The sequence below is a fragment of the Aquarana catesbeiana genome, linkage group LG06, assembly GCF_042186555.1.
Source record: "Aquarana catesbeiana isolate 2022-GZ linkage group LG06, ASM4218655v1, whole genome shotgun sequence".
Classification (NCBI taxonomy): Eukaryota; Metazoa; Chordata; class Amphibia; order Anura; family Ranidae; genus Aquarana; species Aquarana catesbeiana.
Window position 1 is genome coordinate 109,667,451 of NC_133329.1, and position 20,196 is coordinate 109,687,646.

Below are 20,196 nucleotides of genomic sequence, written 5' to 3' on the forward strand. Positions count from 1 at the left end.
GTTGGGAGTGTATTGTCACTGGGGTGTCCATTGTTACTAGATCCATTTTACTGCCTTTCTTGTTATCATTAACAAATTCTATACAAAATACTTAGCACTATAAAATGATACTTGGTTCTGTATTCTCTAAAAGGGGTGGCACTGAGAGGTCGGTAGGAGGTGGAACCAAGGAACAGTGCTCGGAGGTGGGTAGAGGGCGGAGTCAAGGGGTGACTCAGAAAGGAGGAGTTCCTGCACCTATTCTCTAAGAAAAAAAGCCCTGGTTATTCTATATAGCCTCTGGATTGCCCCACTCGGTATGCTGCACTGTTCTTCACATACTGCAGACCGCTCTACTTTGTACACTGTACTGTATGTTACATACTCCTGACCACCCAATCTGTAAACTGTGCATGCTCAAGTTATTAAGGTTTCTGCTTTTTGTTTTTTTTTTTTTTATAGATACGAAAAATAAAGTTGTGAAGGGAAAGGAACCCACAAATAAAAGTTTTACCCTCAGTCTACCAGTTTCTTAATTTGGTACTGCTTTAAACTTCTCTATCATTGAAAGAACATTTTTTAACTTACCTCTGTGTGCCGTTGGTGTAAGGCATTGTATTCCTTTTTCATCTCTGACTCCCTTTCTTCTAATCTGGAAACTGGAACAAAGTGAAAGCTTTCATTAATACCATTATTTTATTATTTAGAACACATTACATTTCATATTACCACAAATGGAAAAAAATAAATTATAAAATAAATACATATTATGGTTTTTATCAATTTTTCTTTTTTTGTAGTTACAAGTATGCAGTTTAAAAACTTATGTAATTCTTAATTACACTAACAAAATAAGAATTTTACAAAAAAAATTGTATGATGACTAGGAGTTGATTTACTAAAGGCAAATAGATTGTTTACATTTTGCAAGAGAATTTGCAAGTAAAATGCGTTTTTTTTCTACTTGCAGGTGATTGGCTATTCTTTGCAAAGTAAAATATGACCGCATTCACTAAGCTAAAGGGAAATAACTTTGTAAAGTGCAACTTTTCTTGTAAAGTGGACAACCTATTTGACTTTAGTAAATCAACCCCTTAGTATCCACAATAGGCTTTATAATATGCAGTGGGCAGCATTTTAAAAAAAAATGTAATGGTTTGGATTCCATTATATATATATATATATATATATATATATATATATATATATATATATATATATATATATATTTATATATTTAAATGTGTATGTCTTTTAAGTATATATAACAGGGTATACCCACACCTCTTGAGTCACAGAGCATGATCACTGACTGCTATACAGGATGTCTCCGAAAGCAGGGAGGAGGTGTACCCTTCCTCTGAGTTGATCAGTAGTGTATAATCTACACCCCTGTTTTTCTGTAGGAAAACTCCTGATTAGAGCATGTCATCTTCTAGCAGTAAGTTGTAAAATAAAAAACTGTCAGAAATCTTAACTCTACCACTCTATCCAAAACCAAAAACGTGTCTGGAGTTGGATTGTTTTGCTGAACAATAATATATTTAAAGACCTCAATAGCTCAAGCTCTGGTTACATATACAGTTGAGTCAGAGAAGTGACCCCCCCCCCTCCCAAATCCTCCCTTCCTTTGTATGGTGTTCTAGAGACTTTCAATAACAGTTTGCAAGCAAGCAGCTGTCAGTGATCATGCTCTCTGACTCAAGAGGTGTGGGTATACCCTGTTATATATACTTAAAAGACATACACATTTAAATTTAAATATATATATATATATATATATATATATATATATATATATATATATATATATATATATATATATATAATGGAATCCAAACCATTACATTTCTCTTTTTTTTTTTTTAAAGGATTACAATCATAGTAACCAGATACTGGCTACATTGTAGTATGTACCCAGTATTATAGTATGTTTCTAAGACATGTTTTCATAATTGATTTACATATAGTTTTTCAGTTTTAACCAATGTCAGGTAAACATTGTGAAAAAGCAGTTAGGATCTTTAGTGGAAGGAATCTCCAATAATTTTTAATGTCACCTACTTTGGTCAGCATAATTTTTGGTCTTTAGCTCCTGTTGCCGGGACTGAAATTCCAAGCTTTCCACCTGGTATTGGAGATCTTTCTTCTCTTGTTCAAGAGCATCTTCAAATTCAATAAATTTCTGTAAAAAGACACACAAATATTTTATAAGTTGTATTTAGAGACAATTTATATGATAAGTACAAAGAAGTTATTTCAATAGTTTTACTTTTAAAAATAAGTATGCAGGTCAGGAAAGTCAGTGAGAAGTCTGAAGGCCTTATCTGCAAATTTGTTGTCAGTTATGAAGCAAGTGGATTAGCCTGAAAACCAGGCAACCAACATTTTCTGAATCTTTCATGACAGATTTTCGTTAAAGCAAACTTGAAGTATAAAATATTTTCCTGACCTGCCTATGGGACCTATGGGACACAGCATTGTGCCTTACCAGAACAATGCTACCTCCCCCTTTGTTCATTGCTCCATTTAGATCAAGGATCTCAAACTGGAGGCCCTCCAGCTGTTGCAAAACTAGTCCCATGAGGCATTGCAAGGCTGACAGTTACAAGCATGACTCCCACAGGCAAAGGCTGGGCCACCAGTTTGAGACTCCTGATCTAGAATATAGAAATGATTTCAAACTTGAAACACAAATACTTTGCTGACCTACCTTTGGCTACACATAGCATACATCTAAGGTTAGTAGCCCTCTTCAGCCCTTAGGGTTATGTCACACTAGTGATACTGCCACTGGTGTCAACTCACTAGTCACAGGATCCCCAACAGAACAAACAGAACATTTATCTGTTCTTACTCTGTCGCTCCTTCGCTGCCTGAACCATTGAGGTGTCGCTCTACCTCTGCTATCCTGTACTCCCCGCTGGTATGCAAGATTTTTTTTTTTTCAAATATGAAATTTTTATTGTTTTTAGAAAAATGTCAGGGAAGGTACAGCTCAATGAAACCCATAACAGAAAACGTACATGGGTAAATACTATAACAGCAGGCTATGTGTCCAGCATTTGAAACACATATCCGTAATAGCAATGAGACCTGCGATAGCACTTTCAACGACGATGTTTGGGCATGCAAGATTTTACATAATTTCGGACTGCCTAGGAGGCAACACTATAGGAATAGATGTTGTTCTTAATAGAAATCCTACTGCTGCTGAATTATCGCCAGTGTCAGGATTGCTTGTATGATATGGCCTTACTGGCTAATAGGTGTCAGGATAGCTCTTGACAGTGCTAGAAAGTATAAAATTTTACAGAAGAGGTCCAAAGGTATGTGCAGGCATAGCTAGGTCCCCACATTATAGGCGTGTGGCCAGTATAGTACCATTGTCATATTAATATACACATTTTAGGCCTGGGGCCAGCTTAGTACCATTATCATACCCCAAGTGTTGTTGAAACGATTAATTAAATATAACAACTTCATTAGTTAGCTAATTTTCAGGGCACTGCCTAACACCCCACAAACTATTTCTTTCTGTTCAATATTATTTGCATGCTGAACTTTTTATTTGCTTCACAGCTGTTCAGCTATGATGTGGTGGTAACATTTTTCTTTACAATTTTCTTATTTTTTATTTTTCAAGGACATGGACTTAGTATCACAGTGTACATTGTATAATACAACAACATAGTTTGTAGAATAGGAAATTGGTCAACTGTCTGTGGGTCTCAAAGGAGATCTACAATAAAGTCACAAGAAAGTCCTTATATACAGAACAGCAATATAAATGTCAGTCTATAGTACACATCTTTGGTGTTCAACAAATTAGTAAAAAATAGCTCTAGTGAGAAAAGTAAATAAGTCTCATGCGAAAAGAAGGAACAAATAGAAAAATGGATTAGGGTCAGTGTGGGGATGGGACAAGGGTAGGGCAAAAGGGTTCCAAAGGTGGAGGAGACATGCTGTCAGGCTACTTCCAAGATCAACGTTGGACAGTTTTTTAATTAACTCTCCTACTTTCGACCAGAAATTGCTAAGGTTACTGCATGACCAAAGCATGTAAAGAATTGTGCCCTTGACCATGCTGCATGGTTATTTGAGGATATGTTTTACAAAGGACTATTGGCATTTTCTGCTATCCTCTTAAGATCTTGTACCTGATTGGTACTTACTAGCTATTGAGGAGTAAAGAGAGTAATACGGTAACATTCTTTAACTGCTTTCCGACCGCCTCACGCAGATATACTGCGGCAGAAGGGCACGTAGAGGCAGATTAACGTACCTGTACGTTGCCCTTTAGGAGACAGCGTGCGCGTGCGCCAGCCGGGGTCTCCGTGATCGTTGTCCGCGGGGATACCGCGGGGATACCCGCAATCGTCTCACGGTGAGGAAGAACGGGGAAAAGCTAATGTAAACAAGCATTTCCCTGTTCTGCCTAATGACACTGATCACAGCTCCCTGTAATTGGCAGCGGTGATCAGTGTCGTGTCACACATAGCCCCTCCCCACCACAGTTAGAATCACTCCCTAGAACACACTTAACCCTTACAGTGCCACCTAGTGGTTAACTCCTCCACTGCCAGTCACATTTACACAGTAATCAATGCATTTTTAATTGCACTGATCGCTGTATAAATGTGAATGGTCCCAAAATCACGCCAAAAGTATCCGATCTGTCCGCCATAATGTTGCAGTCACGATAAAAATCGCTGATCGCCGCCATTACAAGTAAAAAAAAAAATTATTAATAAAAATGCCATAAAACTATCCCCTATTTTGTAGACGCAATAACTTTTGTGCAAACCAATCAATAAATGCTTATTGCGATTTTTTTACCAAAAATATGTAGAAGAATACGTATCAGCCTAAACTGAAGAAAAAAAATGTTTTTTTATATATTTTTGGGGGATATTTATTATAGCAAAAAGTAAAGAATAATGCGTTTTTTTTTCAAAATTGTCGCACTTTTTAAAACCGCAGAGGTGATCAAATACCACCAAAAGAAAGCTCTATTTGTGGGAAAAAAAGGACGTCAATTTTGTTTGGGAACCACGACCACGCAATTGTCAGTTAAAGTGACGCAGTGCCGAATCACAAAAAGTGTTCTGGTCTTTGGCCAGCCAAATGGTCTGGGGCTTAAGTGGTTAACCTTCTCTATGTTCATCTGCTGTTTAGAGAAACTGGGATCCTGTTAACAGTAAGTGAGGGCTACTATTTTTTTCAAATAAATACTGTACGTAATATTATCTATTCAAGTGGAAATACTCTGTTCAGCAGAGTTCACCTAAAGGTGCCTGCACTCCCTTCTACCTACTCCTTTCACCCTGGGGTCCTCCAAACTAGGGGTATGAGCTGCACACAGACCGACTCACTTCCAGGCACTTGTTAGACCTCCAACCCTATCACCCTATCATTTAAAATGTCATTATTAAATCATTGTCATTGTCATTGTTAATTCAGATTATAATTTATATTTATTGCCCAGCATGTTTTTTTGTTTCATTGCATATTCAACTCTCAGGTTTGACTTGATGAAAACCAACCTTGACTTCCTTCACTGAAGACGTAGCCCTCTTTGCAGAATAGAAGGAAAAGGACATACAAGGCTACCATTACCACAACAGATCAACCAAAGTACAATCCATAAACCCCAAACAGATAGGATCTGTGACTTGGAAACTTATCATAAAATAAAAAGTGGACACAAAAGCAGCAACTTTCTTATGCAATATTGCATGTGCCTCACTGTTACTCCTAAATTTATGAACATGAATTTAGCTGGATATAAAGCGAAGGAGAGTTATGAAGAGATTATTCGAAGAAGTTCAATAATATAAAATATGGTCAGAACTGGGCTCTGCTAAATGACATTAGACCTATCAATAGTCTCCATTTTAATGAAAAGGCGTGGCACCCAAAAGAGCTGGGGTATTTACAAGCGTCTCCAACAAAAATAGAATGGGTGGACAGTTTTAAATATTACTAATTATTGGAAGGCGTGGGAGAGACTTTCATTCCCATAAAAAGCTGCTAAAAATGTACTCAATTATCGTAACTCAAGTTACAGCCAGCTGCATCTCTTCAATACCAGACCACTCATGATAGCAAGGTAAGTAGCATGAAATGTATTCACAGCAACACAATGATAGATTTCAAAGCCATAAAACCTTCCACAGCACTTTCATTGCTTTGCCAGGACCATAATTATTTACTGCTCATCAGAAACAGAGTCTGTATAGTCTCAGACACACAGCTTCTCTCCATCTAATAAGGCAATAAAAATCCATGTGAATACAATACAGTGTTAATAATATAAACGCAACGCAAATGAATGAGGGGGACAATGCAGGAAAATGTTTACCTCACTCACAGATACCTATCAAATAGTATAAAATGCCCAGTCCAGAGACAAAGGATAATGTGCAATTTACATTTATCAAACAAAAACATACAGAAAAGAATATCATTTCATATTGGTTCTAGGACTAACCAATACCTCAGCCAGGGGTGTTGCTAGGTCTACAAAAGATCTCGGGCTAGAGCCCATAGCAGCGTAGTAAAGAAAGTCATACGCTTGGGCGGGCATACACATGTATATACAGAAATATACGTGTGTATGTGTGTATATATCCCCAGAGAGCCCCCCCCTTAAATCAGGGTCCCCAGAGAGCCTCCCCCTGCTTCAGGGCCCCTAGAGATCCCCCACTTACATCAGGGTCCCCAGAGAGCTTCCCCTCCCCTTGGGGACCCTTGCAGAGACTCGGGGCTATGGGCCCCAGATTCAGGGCTATAGCCCCAAAAGCCACCCCCTAGCGACGCCACTGACCTCAGCCATTCCCTACGTGTTTTTGTGTAGAGGAACATACATGGAAAATAAAGTACGTTAGTGCCAGCTGGACTGCATGCACTTCCGACTTATATTGAATAGACTTTAAAAAGAGGCCATGTCACCAGACCAATAATTTCAACAAAAAATCTTCCCATAAGATTATATATGTATTTAACATATTTTGTAAATGGTATTTACTTGTAAAAGCCTTCCTGAAACTGCTGCTGGGTACCACCATCTTGGGTGTAACCTTATTTCTCTATGATTTTACCTGCATTTTTTTAGGTTGGTGATAGGGTCTCTGCTATGTACACGTATTTCAGTAAAAGTCTGCATATACATGTATAATCCTCAAACTTATTTTTCTGCCCTTGTGGAGAACCAGGAACAATATCCCAGTGGTACACACTGCCACTTCTATCAAAATCAGCATTAAGTCCTGCTCTCTTCTGACGTAAATCTTTGCCCCCTGTCATTTATCAATCCAATACCAGAATGTAGATATGAAGTAGCGGCCATGGCAATGGACTGCTGAATGGCAGAGGAGGGGCTTAGCCTGTTATTGGGCAAAAGTAGACACCCTTTTTACAGCCTGGAGTACCACAAGGACTGGGAACTTCATCTGCAGTTCAATGCAAGATCTTGAAGGCACAGGAAGTTGCTGGCACGTTAACAATATTGTTAGCTGAGAAACTTTTAGGGCCCTGACAGTTTCACTTTAAGGTAGACATTTACTCTCACACACATTGCAGGAGCATCTTCTTGTGAATTCCAAGCATTGTAATGTCACTCTCACCTAGGCTCAATGGGCAGAAGCCAGGTGGAAGGTGTATAAAAGTCTTATATTTTAAGTTTATTTTGCATGCTAACATGGGGCAATTTGAGTTGGGGTTGGAGGCTTGAGAGCCAATCACATTAGTGCAAGGTCCACATTAATGATCTACAATAATCTATTCTTGCTCATGCACCTGCAGAATTTTCAACTTAGTTAATTTATTTACTCCCAAATCACATCATTGTCTAGAAATGTATTCAGAACATATGGATCTTACCAGTGACATACAGAATGCATATATCCTTTCTAAATCCAAATTCTTTTCTAAAAATACATTAAAGCACAACTCCAGCTTGGGCAAAAACCTAAAAGTGTAGTCCTCAGCATCTTAAATAAAAAGTAAATAAAAAGTATATGGAGTTAGCGCAAAGCAAGAATAATTTTTATCCGTGCATACCCCTCTATTGGAAGTAGCGTTCCCCTCCGACCATTGCACACTGGATGCAGAAAATAGAGGAGGTGAAGAAAATGGCGGATTTAATCCTCACGGCACAAAATAGACAAGAGACCTATAAGAAGACTTGGGACATATGGAACACCTTTTTCTATTTTGAGGAGGGACAGCGTCTCGTGGGGACACAGAGCACCCCGTCCGCTCCACTAAACCCATAAACTTTAGCCACCGTCATGTCTTCTTTCATCCCCCCCCTGCCCCCCCCCCTTCCCACTACACTCCCTCCTTTCTCCTCCCTAAGAAAAGGTTGAAAATTTAGAGGAGAGAAGCCCTACCCTTAGTTACTTACAAGTGAACTGTTATGCCGCGTACACACGGTCGGACTTTTCGGCTACAAAAGTCCGACAGCCTGTCCGACAGACTTTCGACTGACTTTTGGCGGACTTTTGGCGGACTTGCGGCTGACTTTCTTACGAACGGACTTGCCTACATACGATCACACAAAAGTCCGACGGATTCATACGTGATGACGTACACCAAACTAAAATAAGGAAGTTGATAGCCAGTAGCCAATAGCTGCCCTAGCGTGGGTTTTTGCCCGTCGGACTAGCACACAGATGAGCGGATTTCTGGGTCCGGCGTAGTTAGGACGTAAAGATTTGAAGCATGTTTCAAATCTAAAGTCCATCAGATTTGTGGTTGGAAAACTCAGCTGAAAGTCCGCTGAAAGTCCGGGGAAGCCCACACACGATCGGATTGTCAGCCAGCTTTAGTCCGTCGGCGTCCGTCGGACTTTTGTAGACGAAAAGTCCGACCGTGTATACGCGGCATTACTGGAGGGTGTAGGCCCAACCAAGGATAAATACCTGGCTCACTGCTGCATGTTAACATTTATGTTGTAATATGTTTTGGAAGCAATTACCATAGACAATGTACATAGACTGTATAGCCTCGGTACTGTACACACCCTTATTTGTACTGTTGGATCCTCACCCCCTCTTTGGAGTTGAATAAAATTTATATTTGAAAAAAAAAAAGAATAATTTTTATCTGATTTGCAACAATTTGTATGAAAAAAGTCCATAAAAGATGTGATATAAATGTGAGTTCATCCAGGTTTGGATTCCCAGGGAGTGATAGTCAAAAGATCAGGGCCAGCCTTCTTAGGGGGAGCAGAAGCGATCTCCAGACCTTTTTACAATCTACACTCAAAGGTACCTGTGTTTCTTCTTTCCAGCTCCGGCTGCAATACTCACCTCCTCTCTGGCTCTGTCCAGACTCACAGATCCAGTGCTGCTCCACCAATCCTCATCCCAATGTTTGGTGACTGTGACGCCAGATTGTTAAGAGCAAAACCCTCCTCTGTGAGTTCAAAGGAGGGAGCGTTGCCATGTAATTAAGCTCGCGGAAGAAGAGAGTGATAAAAACCTGTGATGTCACACAACTGCATGGAAGACTCCAAATAACAAGATTTTTTTTAAAGATGGGGGCGTTTTAATGGCGGGGGGTAACGACGAATAATCACATCCATAGGTAAGATACCGATCACTTAACAGTTTCTAAGTTAGAAGGATTTTGGGTGATTTTTCCCATTCAAATATGAAGTTAATGTCATGAGACTAATGCCTTAAAAATTACCCAACCATCTCCTCCAGTAGCACAGTAGAACAAGTGACTGACTTTAACACCAATTCTTTTCAGACCCTGTGATTAAAAATGCCTGCGTAACCCTAGACAGGTCAGTTCATAAAAAACGATGTTGTAGTTCAGCCTTTTTTTCAGCCAGGGATCTGTGGAATCCTAGGGTTCCTCTAGGGGTGGCTAGGGATTTCCTGCGCAATAAGCAATTTCTGCCCCTCAGATAAGTAGCCACTGATGCCAATAATGTTTTTAGATATCTGTAAGGAGGGCATTCTTCCCACTGACCACCAAAGTACAGAGCAATCTTCCCACTGATCACCATGCTAATGTACTGTGAGTTGTAGATATAGTAATTATTGTGAGGCGTTCCCTAAGGCCCGAAAGTTTTTGAAGGGTTCCTTCATAATAAAAGATTTGAGAAAGGCTAGTTATAGAAAGAGCCCAGGGGTTGAGGCAGCCCCTGCTGGCCTCTTACACATCCTGATTACTCCACCTGCGGCATGTGCCTGCCATAATTCCCGATTTTGTTCCTATTTGACTGGGAGTCTTGGGTGTGCAGGCTCACCTTTGCTTTTTTTTCTTGCTCCTCCTGTTGCATTTTTCATAATATTAAACAAATTAATAATCCAACAGGGGGACTGAGACTCTTCACAACAGTGACAGCAGACCAAGGAACCTGAGTATAAGAATCTCACCAATAAAGTCAATGAGAGCTAGAAGAATATGTCAGTAGCTTTTCCTGTGCAACAAATATCGGGTTTGGGTTGGCTGACCATTTTGCTTGCACATCCTAACTTCTTTAATAAATGCAGGCAAGCTAATTAAATACGCTGTTACAGATGGTGCACATTTGTGTCTGTATGAACCAAGAAGAAAGGGGAGAAACTCCCGAAAGACACTGCCTTATAAGAGAGGAACAACAGTGATAAGGAAAGGCTTTCTACCACGATCATTTCTTTGTTCCCCCAGCAGAGGCCAACTTTCGGGGTTCTTTGCTTATTCTAGCCCAAAATGGCCAGATCAAACTACAGTCATCCTAGGTCTTTGGGTACCATTGAAAATGACTATGTTGAGTTTATGATGACAGAAAGAAAAAAATCAAGGCCCAGTAACAGGGAAAGAGGAAAACACTAGGTGTGTCTGAAGTTGAACTGGTATAAGACATTTTCCTTTATAATTTCAGTCTGGGTACCAATCCATCTTCTTGGACAAATCCTCTGGGAGTTGAAGCTCTAGATATCAATATCCATAGCTAGCAGACAACGTGTATAAGACAGCAGTGGAGCCCAGATTTCTCAACATGATGGATAAGCACAGTGAGGTAATATGAACTGCTGGAAATTAATAATTTACAGCGGGAATAAGTATCACAAGTGCTTCCTCCAGGCTGTTTATCCAGAACAGATAAATGACTGCACTTTCACTGCTCCGTCACTGGGTGCCACTATTATCTTCTCCGCTTTTTTGTCGATTATCAACTGCTGGCTCAGCTATTTCCCATCACTAGTGAGAGTCGGGAAGGGATCTTGTTTGGCTTTGGGCGAAATTCAATTATTGTGTAATGACTTTGATCCAGGACGGTTGCTGAACAAAAAGACGTAGGAAGAATTAAAGCATATGGGAACATTATTTTATTCATACTTCCTGTAATTTTTTTTTCATTCCTGGCCTTTTCTAATGCCAGCAAGTGATGAGTCAGATCCCTGAAGCTGACACAGGGTGGGATTTGATCTATCGATGCAAAGATGGTTATGTCAATTATACACTGCCTGTGTTCTTAGGTACAGGGCTAGGGTGACCACATTTCCAAACTGACATTCAGGGACAATTTTGCCAAGGACCGGGGGGGGGGGGGGTTTGGCTTGTGTTGAATGTAGTCTCAGGGGTTGACGGGATTTCGGCGGCAAGTGATTTGTCAGGTAAATGGCTGGTTTTAGCACTTATATCATCCCAACACCAACACCCTGCTTATATCATCACTTATATCATCCCAACACCATGCTTGAAATGTATTTCTATTATTACATTGTAATAATAGACCCCCCTCCCTTAGTACAGACCCCCCCTCTCCACTATGTATAGACCCCCCTCCCTCAGTACTGATCCCCCCTCCACTAACTATAGACCCCCTCCCTCAGTACGGACCCCCCTCTCCACTATGTATAGAGACCCCCCTCCCTCAGTACAGACTCCCCTCCCTCAGTACGGACCCCCCTCTCCACTATATATAGACCCCCTCCCTCAGTACAGACCCCCCCTTCAGTACAGACCCCCCTCCACTAAGTATAGATCCCCTCCCTCAATACGGACCCCCCCCTCCATTAAGTATAGAGCCCCTCCCACATTACGGACCCCCCTTCACTAAGTATAGATCCCCTCCCTCAGTACGGCCCCCCTCCACTAAGTATAGATCCCCTCCCTCAGTATGGACCCCCCTCTTCACTAAGTATAGACCCTCTCTCTCAGTACCGCCCCCCCTCAGTACGGATCTCCCACTACACTAAGTATAGATCCCCCTCCCTCTGTACGGACCCCCCTCCACTAAGTATAGACCCCTCCCTCAGTACGGACCCCCCTCCCTCAGTACAGACCCTCCCTCCACTAAGTATAGACCCCCTCCCTCAGTACGGACCCCCCCCTCCATTAAGTATAGATCCCCTCCCTCAGTACGGACCCCCATCCCTCAGTACAGACCCCCTCCCTCAGTACGGACCCCCTCCACTAAGTATAGATCCCCTCCCTCAGTATGTACCTCCTTCTCCACTAAGTTTAGAACGCCCCTCCCTCAGTACGGACCCCCCTCCCTCAGTATGGACCCCCCTCTCCACTAAGTAGAGATCCCCCTCCCTCAGTATGGACCCCCCTCTCCACTAAGTATAGACCCCCTCCCTCAGTACGGACCCCCCTCCACTAAGTATAGACCCCTCCCTCAGTATGGACCCCCCTCCCTCAGTACGGACCCCCCCCTCCACTAAGTATAGACCCCCTCTCTCTGTACGGACCCCCCTTCCACTAAGTATAGATCCCCTCCCTCAGTACGGACCCCTCATTGATGTATTTCAGAAAAAATATACTGCATTTTAGCCACTAGATGGAGCTGACAATCCTAGGAAGTAAATCTATTATAGAAAATACAGGGAAAATTCATCCAGCCTGTAGAAATGTGACATTCATCCAACAAATGTCTTATAAATAGACCCCTTATCATCTAATGACATTAATATTAGTTGTAGATTGTAACAGATGTGATCAGCTTAATATTCTCCATTCACACAGCTAACCAATGGGATAACAAACCCTTTTTTATTTTTATTTTCAAAATGACAGTTATTTCAGCCTTAGAGATCAGAGATCAGTTGTTAGGGAGGATCTATTTATAGAACATTGGTTGGAGAAATGCCACACATTGGTGTAAGCTGGACACATTTTCCTCATATAATTAGATTAATTGGTATGATGCCATCTAGTATACAGTATATTTTCTCATTGATGTATTTCAGAAAAAATATACTGCATTTTAGCCACTAGATGGAGCTGACACTCATTACAGAAAATACAGGCGAAATTCCTCCAACCTGCAGCAATGTGACATTCATCCAACGAATGTCTTATAAATAGACCCCTTACTGTCCAATGTCATTGACATTAGTTGTAATTCATTTTGTGCAATACTTAAGTAAAAACTGAAAAATTACCATTTGTTTTTTCTCTTTGCAGGTGTGGATTACTTTCAGAAATTTCATAAAGTTTTCAGATACAGATTGACAAGATGATGTCCTACACCTACGCTATCAATGAGCTGCTTCAGGGAGCTCTGAGGCTTGTGGTAAGTATTTTTTTCTACTCTTTTCATATGTGACTGGTGATGTATAAAATTGTATTATGGCTCCTTTACACATGCAACAACCCTTGCCGTCCTTCTGAGAAGCGATCCACGGAGGGTTGCTTTTCAGAGGGTGGTTGACATGTGCATGCAGCAACCCTTGCCATCCCTCTAAAAAGCGATCTATGGAGGGTTGCTTTTCAGAGGGTGGTTGACATGCAACCGGGAGGCGTTACCCACCTTCTTAGTGCCTGCTTTAAACTTAAAATCCCCCACCACTGCTCTGCAGTCACATGTGGTGGTTTTATTGAGACCTCATTTACCAAATGTGATGGGGAGTATCATTTCTGCAACCTTAACCACCTTTGCTGTGTAAGGGGGCGGTAAAACTGCAACTCAGTCGCCTATTTTTCCCACCCCCTGACTGCAAGTGTAAACGAGCTCTAAAGGTGGCCTTATACCTGTAGAATTATCTTCGAAGAGGTAGCAAACCCATTCATCAGAGCATTAAATGGTACTTATATGACTAATTTTCTATGACACTTATTTCGATTTCCATGTCAATGTGTTGAATTTTAACCACTTGCCGACCGGCGATGTACTGGTAGATCGATAGACTTCAAGTGATTATACTGGGATGGTTCCTGCAGCTTCAGGCATCCTGGTATTGTTTTTTAGAGCCAACGGTCGGCTCTATTGTAAAAGCGATCCATGCAGCTAACTAGCCTCTGGATTGCTTTTACAAGTAGTGGGAGGCGATGTTCACCACTTACTGGTTACCCGGATGTAAACAGCACCATTTTTAAAATGAGAAAGCATCTAATAACACCGATCTTGTTGTGATCGAATGCTTTTAAGGGCAGAGGAGGCATCTGGGATCCTATAGACCCCAGAGCTCTCCATAAAGAGTACCTGTCATGTGCCGATTGCTGTCAAAATGGATGTTAACATTCCATGTGACAGCAATAAAAGTGCTAAAAAATTTTTTTGAAAGCGACAGTATAAAAATAAATATTTAAAACAGCGATCGCCCCATACTTGAGGTATCACCGCGAGCGTCGGATCATGGCCAGTAATTATAGCACCAGACCTCCTCTGTAAATCTAAAGTGGTAACCTATAAACCTATAACCTATAAAAGTTGAAGTGGTTAATTTCAATATGTCTGGTAGTGCGCATTAGAAACACTTTTACCGATTTATCCGCATTAAAATCTAGCAACCGTTCCGAAAGCGAACATATTTCGAACAAAATTCTACAGGTATAAGGCTAGCTTTAGGATTGTAGTAAACCCTTTACCCCTGGACTCTGTGAGGAGGCTGTGCTAGTTATCCCTGTTGGTGAGACAGACTTACTTTCTGTTGTGACACTGGGGCAGGAAGTGAGGGGAAATCTCCCATATGGAGACACAGACAGCGATAATAACCCAGAAGAGGTTTTTACATACAGTACAGCAGATGCTGGCAGAGCCCTGATGGGAGATGATTTATGATTTGTGGTTTTAGGAGTGTATCTAAAGATATGTAAATAGATCCATTTTTTATATTGGGGGAGAGTAAATGTTTAATGAATACCTATTGGGAAGCCCCCCGCTCACTTCCTCTCTTCCTGAGATGACGGGAAGTGAGAAGACATAAAAGATTTAAAAAAAACCTTGGAAAAGATTGAACTCTTTTCCCACTCTATCCAAAAAAATAAAGAAATTGGTGGAGTTTCACTTTAATATCTGTACTTTAACTTACCTTCTTTTTTTTTCTTTATAGAGGCGCAGATTTGGTTCCGAGGATGAAAGGGCAAAATTAGTGGAACATAGGGAGGAAGAGGAAAGGCAAGAGGAGGACAGAATGAGGGAGGAGGCCAGGATAAAGGAGGAGGAGGGGAGAAGAGAGGAGGACAGAAAAGAGGAGGACAGAATGAGGAAGGAGGCCAGGATAAAGGAGGAGGATAGGAGAAGAGAGGAGGACAGAAAAGAGGAGGACAGAATGAGGGTGAAGGCCAAAATAAAGGAGGAGAACAGAAAAAAAGAGAAGGCCAGGATAAAGGAAGAGGCCATTGTGAGGGAGTGCGAGAGGATAATAGAGGAGGCCAGGATGAGGGAGAAGACCTAGATTAGACAGAAGGCCAGGATGAGGGAAGAGGCCAGGATGAGGGAGGGGGCCAGGATGAGGAAAGAGGCCAGGATGAGGGAGGAGGAGGCCAGGATGAGGGAAGAGGCCAGGATAAGAGAGGAGGAGAGGATAAGAGAGGAAGTCAGAAAAGAGGAGGACAGAATGAGGGACGAGGCCAGGATAAAGGAGGAGAACAGAAAAAAGAGGAGGCCAGGATAAAGGCAGAGGCCATAGTGAGGAAGGCAAGGTCAAGGGAGCTGGCCAGGGAATGGAAGGAGGCCAGGATAAGAGAGGAGGCCGGGATAAGAGAGGATGACATAGTAACGGAGGTAATGTCATGGCTGCAGGCCAGGAAAAGGGAGGACGCCAGGATAAAAGAGGAGGACAGAATGAGGGAGGAGGCCAGTTTAAAGGGAGAGGACATAGTGTGGAAGGCAAGGTCAAGGGAGGAGGCTAGGAGAAGGGAGTACGCGAGGATAATAGAGGAGGCCAGGATGAGGGAGGAGGCCTGGATTAAACAGAAGGCCAAGATAAGGGAAGTGGCCAGAAGGAGGGAAGTGGCCAGGATGAGGGAGGAGGCCATGATGAGGGAAGAGGCCAGGAGGGAAGAGGCCAGGATGAGAGAGGAGGCCAGGATGAGGAAGAAGGAGGCCAGGATGAGGGAAGAGGCCAGGATGAGGGAGGAGGCCAGCATGAGGGAACAGGCAAGGATGAGGGAGAAGGAGGCCAGGATGAGGAAGGAGGCCAGGATGAGGGAAGAGGCCAGGATGAGGGAGGAGGCCAGGATGAGGGAAGAGGCCAGGATGAGGAAGGAGGCCAGGATGAGGGAGGAGGCCAGGATGAGGGAAGAGGCCAGAAGGAGGGAAGAGGCCAGGAGGAGACAGGGGAGACCGGAGAACAGGAGAATGCCACAGACAGCGGAACAAAGGCTGAGGTGGGTGGTGAATAAAGACAGAGAGAAGCTAGTGGTGGAGTTCCGAAGAACTGTCACATACTACAAGTGGTGAAACCAGACAGGGAGAGGAATGCAGCAGAACTGGGGAAAAAATGAAGAAAGCAGAGGAGAGGAGACAAAGAGCGAAGAGGCCATGATAAGGGAGTTGGTGGTCAAGGTGAGAAAGTGGCGGTGGGGGGGGGGGGGGGGGGCAGGGCAAGAGAATAGAGAGGATGAGGAGGAATAGGGTGAGGAGTGGAGTCTGATGTCTGAGGAGTGGGGGGAACAGCAGTGTCTGATGGGGGGGTGAGGAGCGGAGGGAACAGCAGTGTCTGATGGGGGTGAGGAGTGGGGGGAACAGCAGTGTTTGATGTGGGTGAGGAGTGGAGGGAACAGCAGTGTCTGCTGGGGGGTGAGGAGTGGGGGGAACAGCAGTGTCTGATGGGGGGTGAGGAGTGGGGGGAACAGCAGTGTCTACTGGGGGGGGGGTGAGGAGTGGGGGGAACAGCAGTGTCTGATGGGGGTGAGGAGTGGGGGGAACAGCAGTGTCTGCTGGGGGGGTGAGGAGTGGGGGGAACAGCAGTGTCTACTGGGGGGGGGTGAGGAGTGGGGGGAACAGCAGTGTCTGATGGGGGGTGAGGAGTGGGAGGAGCAGCAGTGTCTGATTGGGGGTGAGGAGTGGGGGAAATAGCAGTGTCTGATGGGGGGTGAGGAGTGGGAGGAACAGCAGTGTCTGATGGGGGTGAGGAGTGGGGTGGGGGGAACAGCAGTGTCTGCTGGGGGGGTGAGGAGTGGGGGGAACATCAGTGTTTGCTGGGGGGTGAGGAGTGGGGGGAACATCAGTGTCTGCTGGGGGGTGAGGAGTGGAGGGAACAGCAGTGTCTGCTGGGGGGTGAGGAGTGGGGGGAACAGCAGTGTCTGCTGGGGGGTGAGGAGTGGAGGGAACAGCAGTGTCTGCTGGGGGGTGAGGAGTGGGGGGAACAGCAGTGTCTGCTGGGGGATGATGAGAAGGGGAACAGCAGGATCTGATAAGGGAGCGAGGAGTGGGGGGCAACAGCTGCACCCTCACTTCTCATCCCCAGTCAGACCCTGCTGAACCCTCGGGGGCTGTGCCATCTGAGGGGTTGAGGAGAGGGGGGCAGTAGTGTCTGATGAGAAGGCGAGGAACAGTGGGGTGCAGAGCTGGGGATGCCCCCTAGTCATTGTCCTCATCAGGCACTGCTGCCCCCCTCCCCATCTGATGCCACTGGGGGGGCAACAGCATCTGGGGGTGAGGAGCAGGGGGGCGGCATTGTCTTATGGGAGAGCAAGGAATAGGGGGATGGGGAGCAGGGGGTTACACCCTTTTATCAGACACAGCTGCTTCTGGGGGCAGTTCAGCCGTATCTGATAGGTGGTGAGGAGGGTGAGATGCATATACACTCAGGGCTGGTGTAATGATGATTGTTGAACAATGATGTCATTACACTGAATCTGCGAGAATGTCATCACTTGTGTGCAAAAGGAGTCTCTACTACTGACCTGCCAGGAAGGAAAGGGACTCATTTGGATACGCCTGTACATGCCCAAGAATAAAATGCAATAGTCCTGAGGTCCATGTGGGGCACTGGGAGCCCCAAATTGAGATTTTGTCATCTTTAGAACATGTATCAATGCTTCAGATGGGTTTTGAGTTTCTATACAAGTCTCAAAATCCACTTAAAGCAGGCCAACTACGCTTGTCAATGAATTCTAGATTATCTCAGAAGTGTCTTAAATTCATGGCAAACTGATGGCATCAAACATACCACTGGAGTCCCAGTTATAAAAGCGACTTTTGTCTATTGGAAGCTCAGTTTTAATAAATGTCTCTTTTAGGGTTAAAACCAAACTATGTGAGGGTGCCTAGGCTCTGCTGCGTCTACAGCTTCATATCTGCAGTGCAAGTTTGGCACTGTTGCCTCTGATTCCTATTCACAGGAGATTTGGAATGACATTTGGTGATGTCACTACTGTGCTGCTCAGTGTTGGAGGTCCTGACACAAGGAAGCAAACCCCTGCCCCTACCAAGATTTCCGTACAGAGATACCTTGCAGAACTAAACATGGTAAGTGGGTAGAGGGGAAAAAACAGCTGCAATGAGACCACATGGAATATTGGTGACTAGTCTTTTGTACTCTACCCACATTTTTTTGGGCAGAGCTTACAGAGTTCATTTAATCTTATAAAACATATAAGTAATCTGTTTTCTTTGCCGGAGGTCTTACAAGGCCTTACAAAGTTCTGTTTATGTTACTATGGACAGAAAGGGGAGTATAGTCACCTTAGGAAGTATGTGTATCCATTTGCTACCTACTATAAAGCTAGTCAACTACTGGGCTAGACAAACAAGGAAACCAACAGTACAATTACTTTTGTTAACCCAAATTTTAGCACAACCATTATGTTGCTGACAGGTGCTCTTTATAAAAGAATTGCCATTCCATTGGACTCCCGTAATTGCAGCCTGTTAAAAGCCCTCCTTAGGCTTTGCAGATAGTGAAACATTCCAGGACCATCACTCATTTTTGATATGTAGCCTGAAGCTACTGCAACATGAAATGCAGCTGTTCATTATAGGATGATGGAGGGTCTGCTGTTGCACTCGTTTCCACTCATGAAACTGACCCCCGTACATCGCTTCTCATTGCTCCCCATGTATGAACACTGCTTACTAAAATTCTGTAATGGCCAAACTACAAATTGAATTTCTGGCAGTGCTGAGGGCTGGGGACTGAATAGAAGTGGACTGGAGGGTAATAAATGGAGACATGGAGTAATGGGGCCCCATAAGACATGTTTGACCTTACTTGCTTTACTGAGTATCAGTAGTGACTAATGGGTGGGGACAGATTGACATTACACTTCCACTTAAATTGAGCTTTCCAGAAGGGCACATTTTAAATGATTAAAACCCCTTTCCCCTATTATAATAAAATAATATATTTATCAGCAGTGGTAAGATGGACTTTATTTAATTTTTGGTGACATTCCCAATTTTTACTTGCTTGCAATTTTATATTTTGATTATTTTATATGTAAATTTGTATATGCTGAGATGACTATAGTGGTTGTCTGTATATCCCTGCTTTTGTGGATTTGATGTGGTGGGGTGTATTTACTTTTTCAATATGACAAATCTGCATTTTTGTTCATTTAGATCACAAAGTAAATTAAAGTATATAACTATTTCTATATGAAACATCTGCCATATGCACAGATCAACAAAATATTCCCTATGATATTATGGTAATGGTGCTCAGCCACCTGCTGTGTAGAAATGAGCAAAATAGGGAGTTTTTAGCTCTTGGTAAACATAGGAAGTTTTTTTTTTTAATTTTGGTAAACATAGGAAGATTTTGGCAAATGTCACCATTTTAGCAAAGTGCATTAGGCTTAAAAGCGATTATAAAGGTAGGAATAAAAAAAAAAAAATAACAAACATGTCTATACTTGCCTGCCGGAATTGCACAGAGCAGCCACGAACCTCCACTTCTCGGGTCTCCCGCCGGCGCACCTGGCGCCTCCTCTCTGTCCACTCATGCATGCTTGCTGCCGAGCCCCGCTCCTGCGTCCATTGATACAGACAGCGGGACTTGGCCCCTCCCCCCCGTCACTGGTTTTGATTGATAG

At 43.1% G+C, this 20,196-nt stretch overlaps 1 protein-coding gene across 1 annotated transcript in view; it reads right to left on the reverse strand.

Moving 5' to 3' along the window:
* Window positions 1-20,196, reverse strand: part of MAPK8IP3 (mitogen-activated protein kinase 8 interacting protein 3) — a 169,572-nt gene that overhangs the window by 109,911 nt on the left and 39,465 nt on the right. The window contains exons 2-3 of the mRNA XM_073636674.1: window positions 2,044-2,164; window positions 568-638 (exon numbers count right to left, since the gene is read on the reverse strand). Of these exons, the coding sequence (XP_073492775.1) occupies window positions 568-638; window positions 2,044-2,164 (192 nt within the window). The remainder of the gene's footprint in view (window positions 1-567; window positions 639-2,043; window positions 2,165-20,196) is intronic.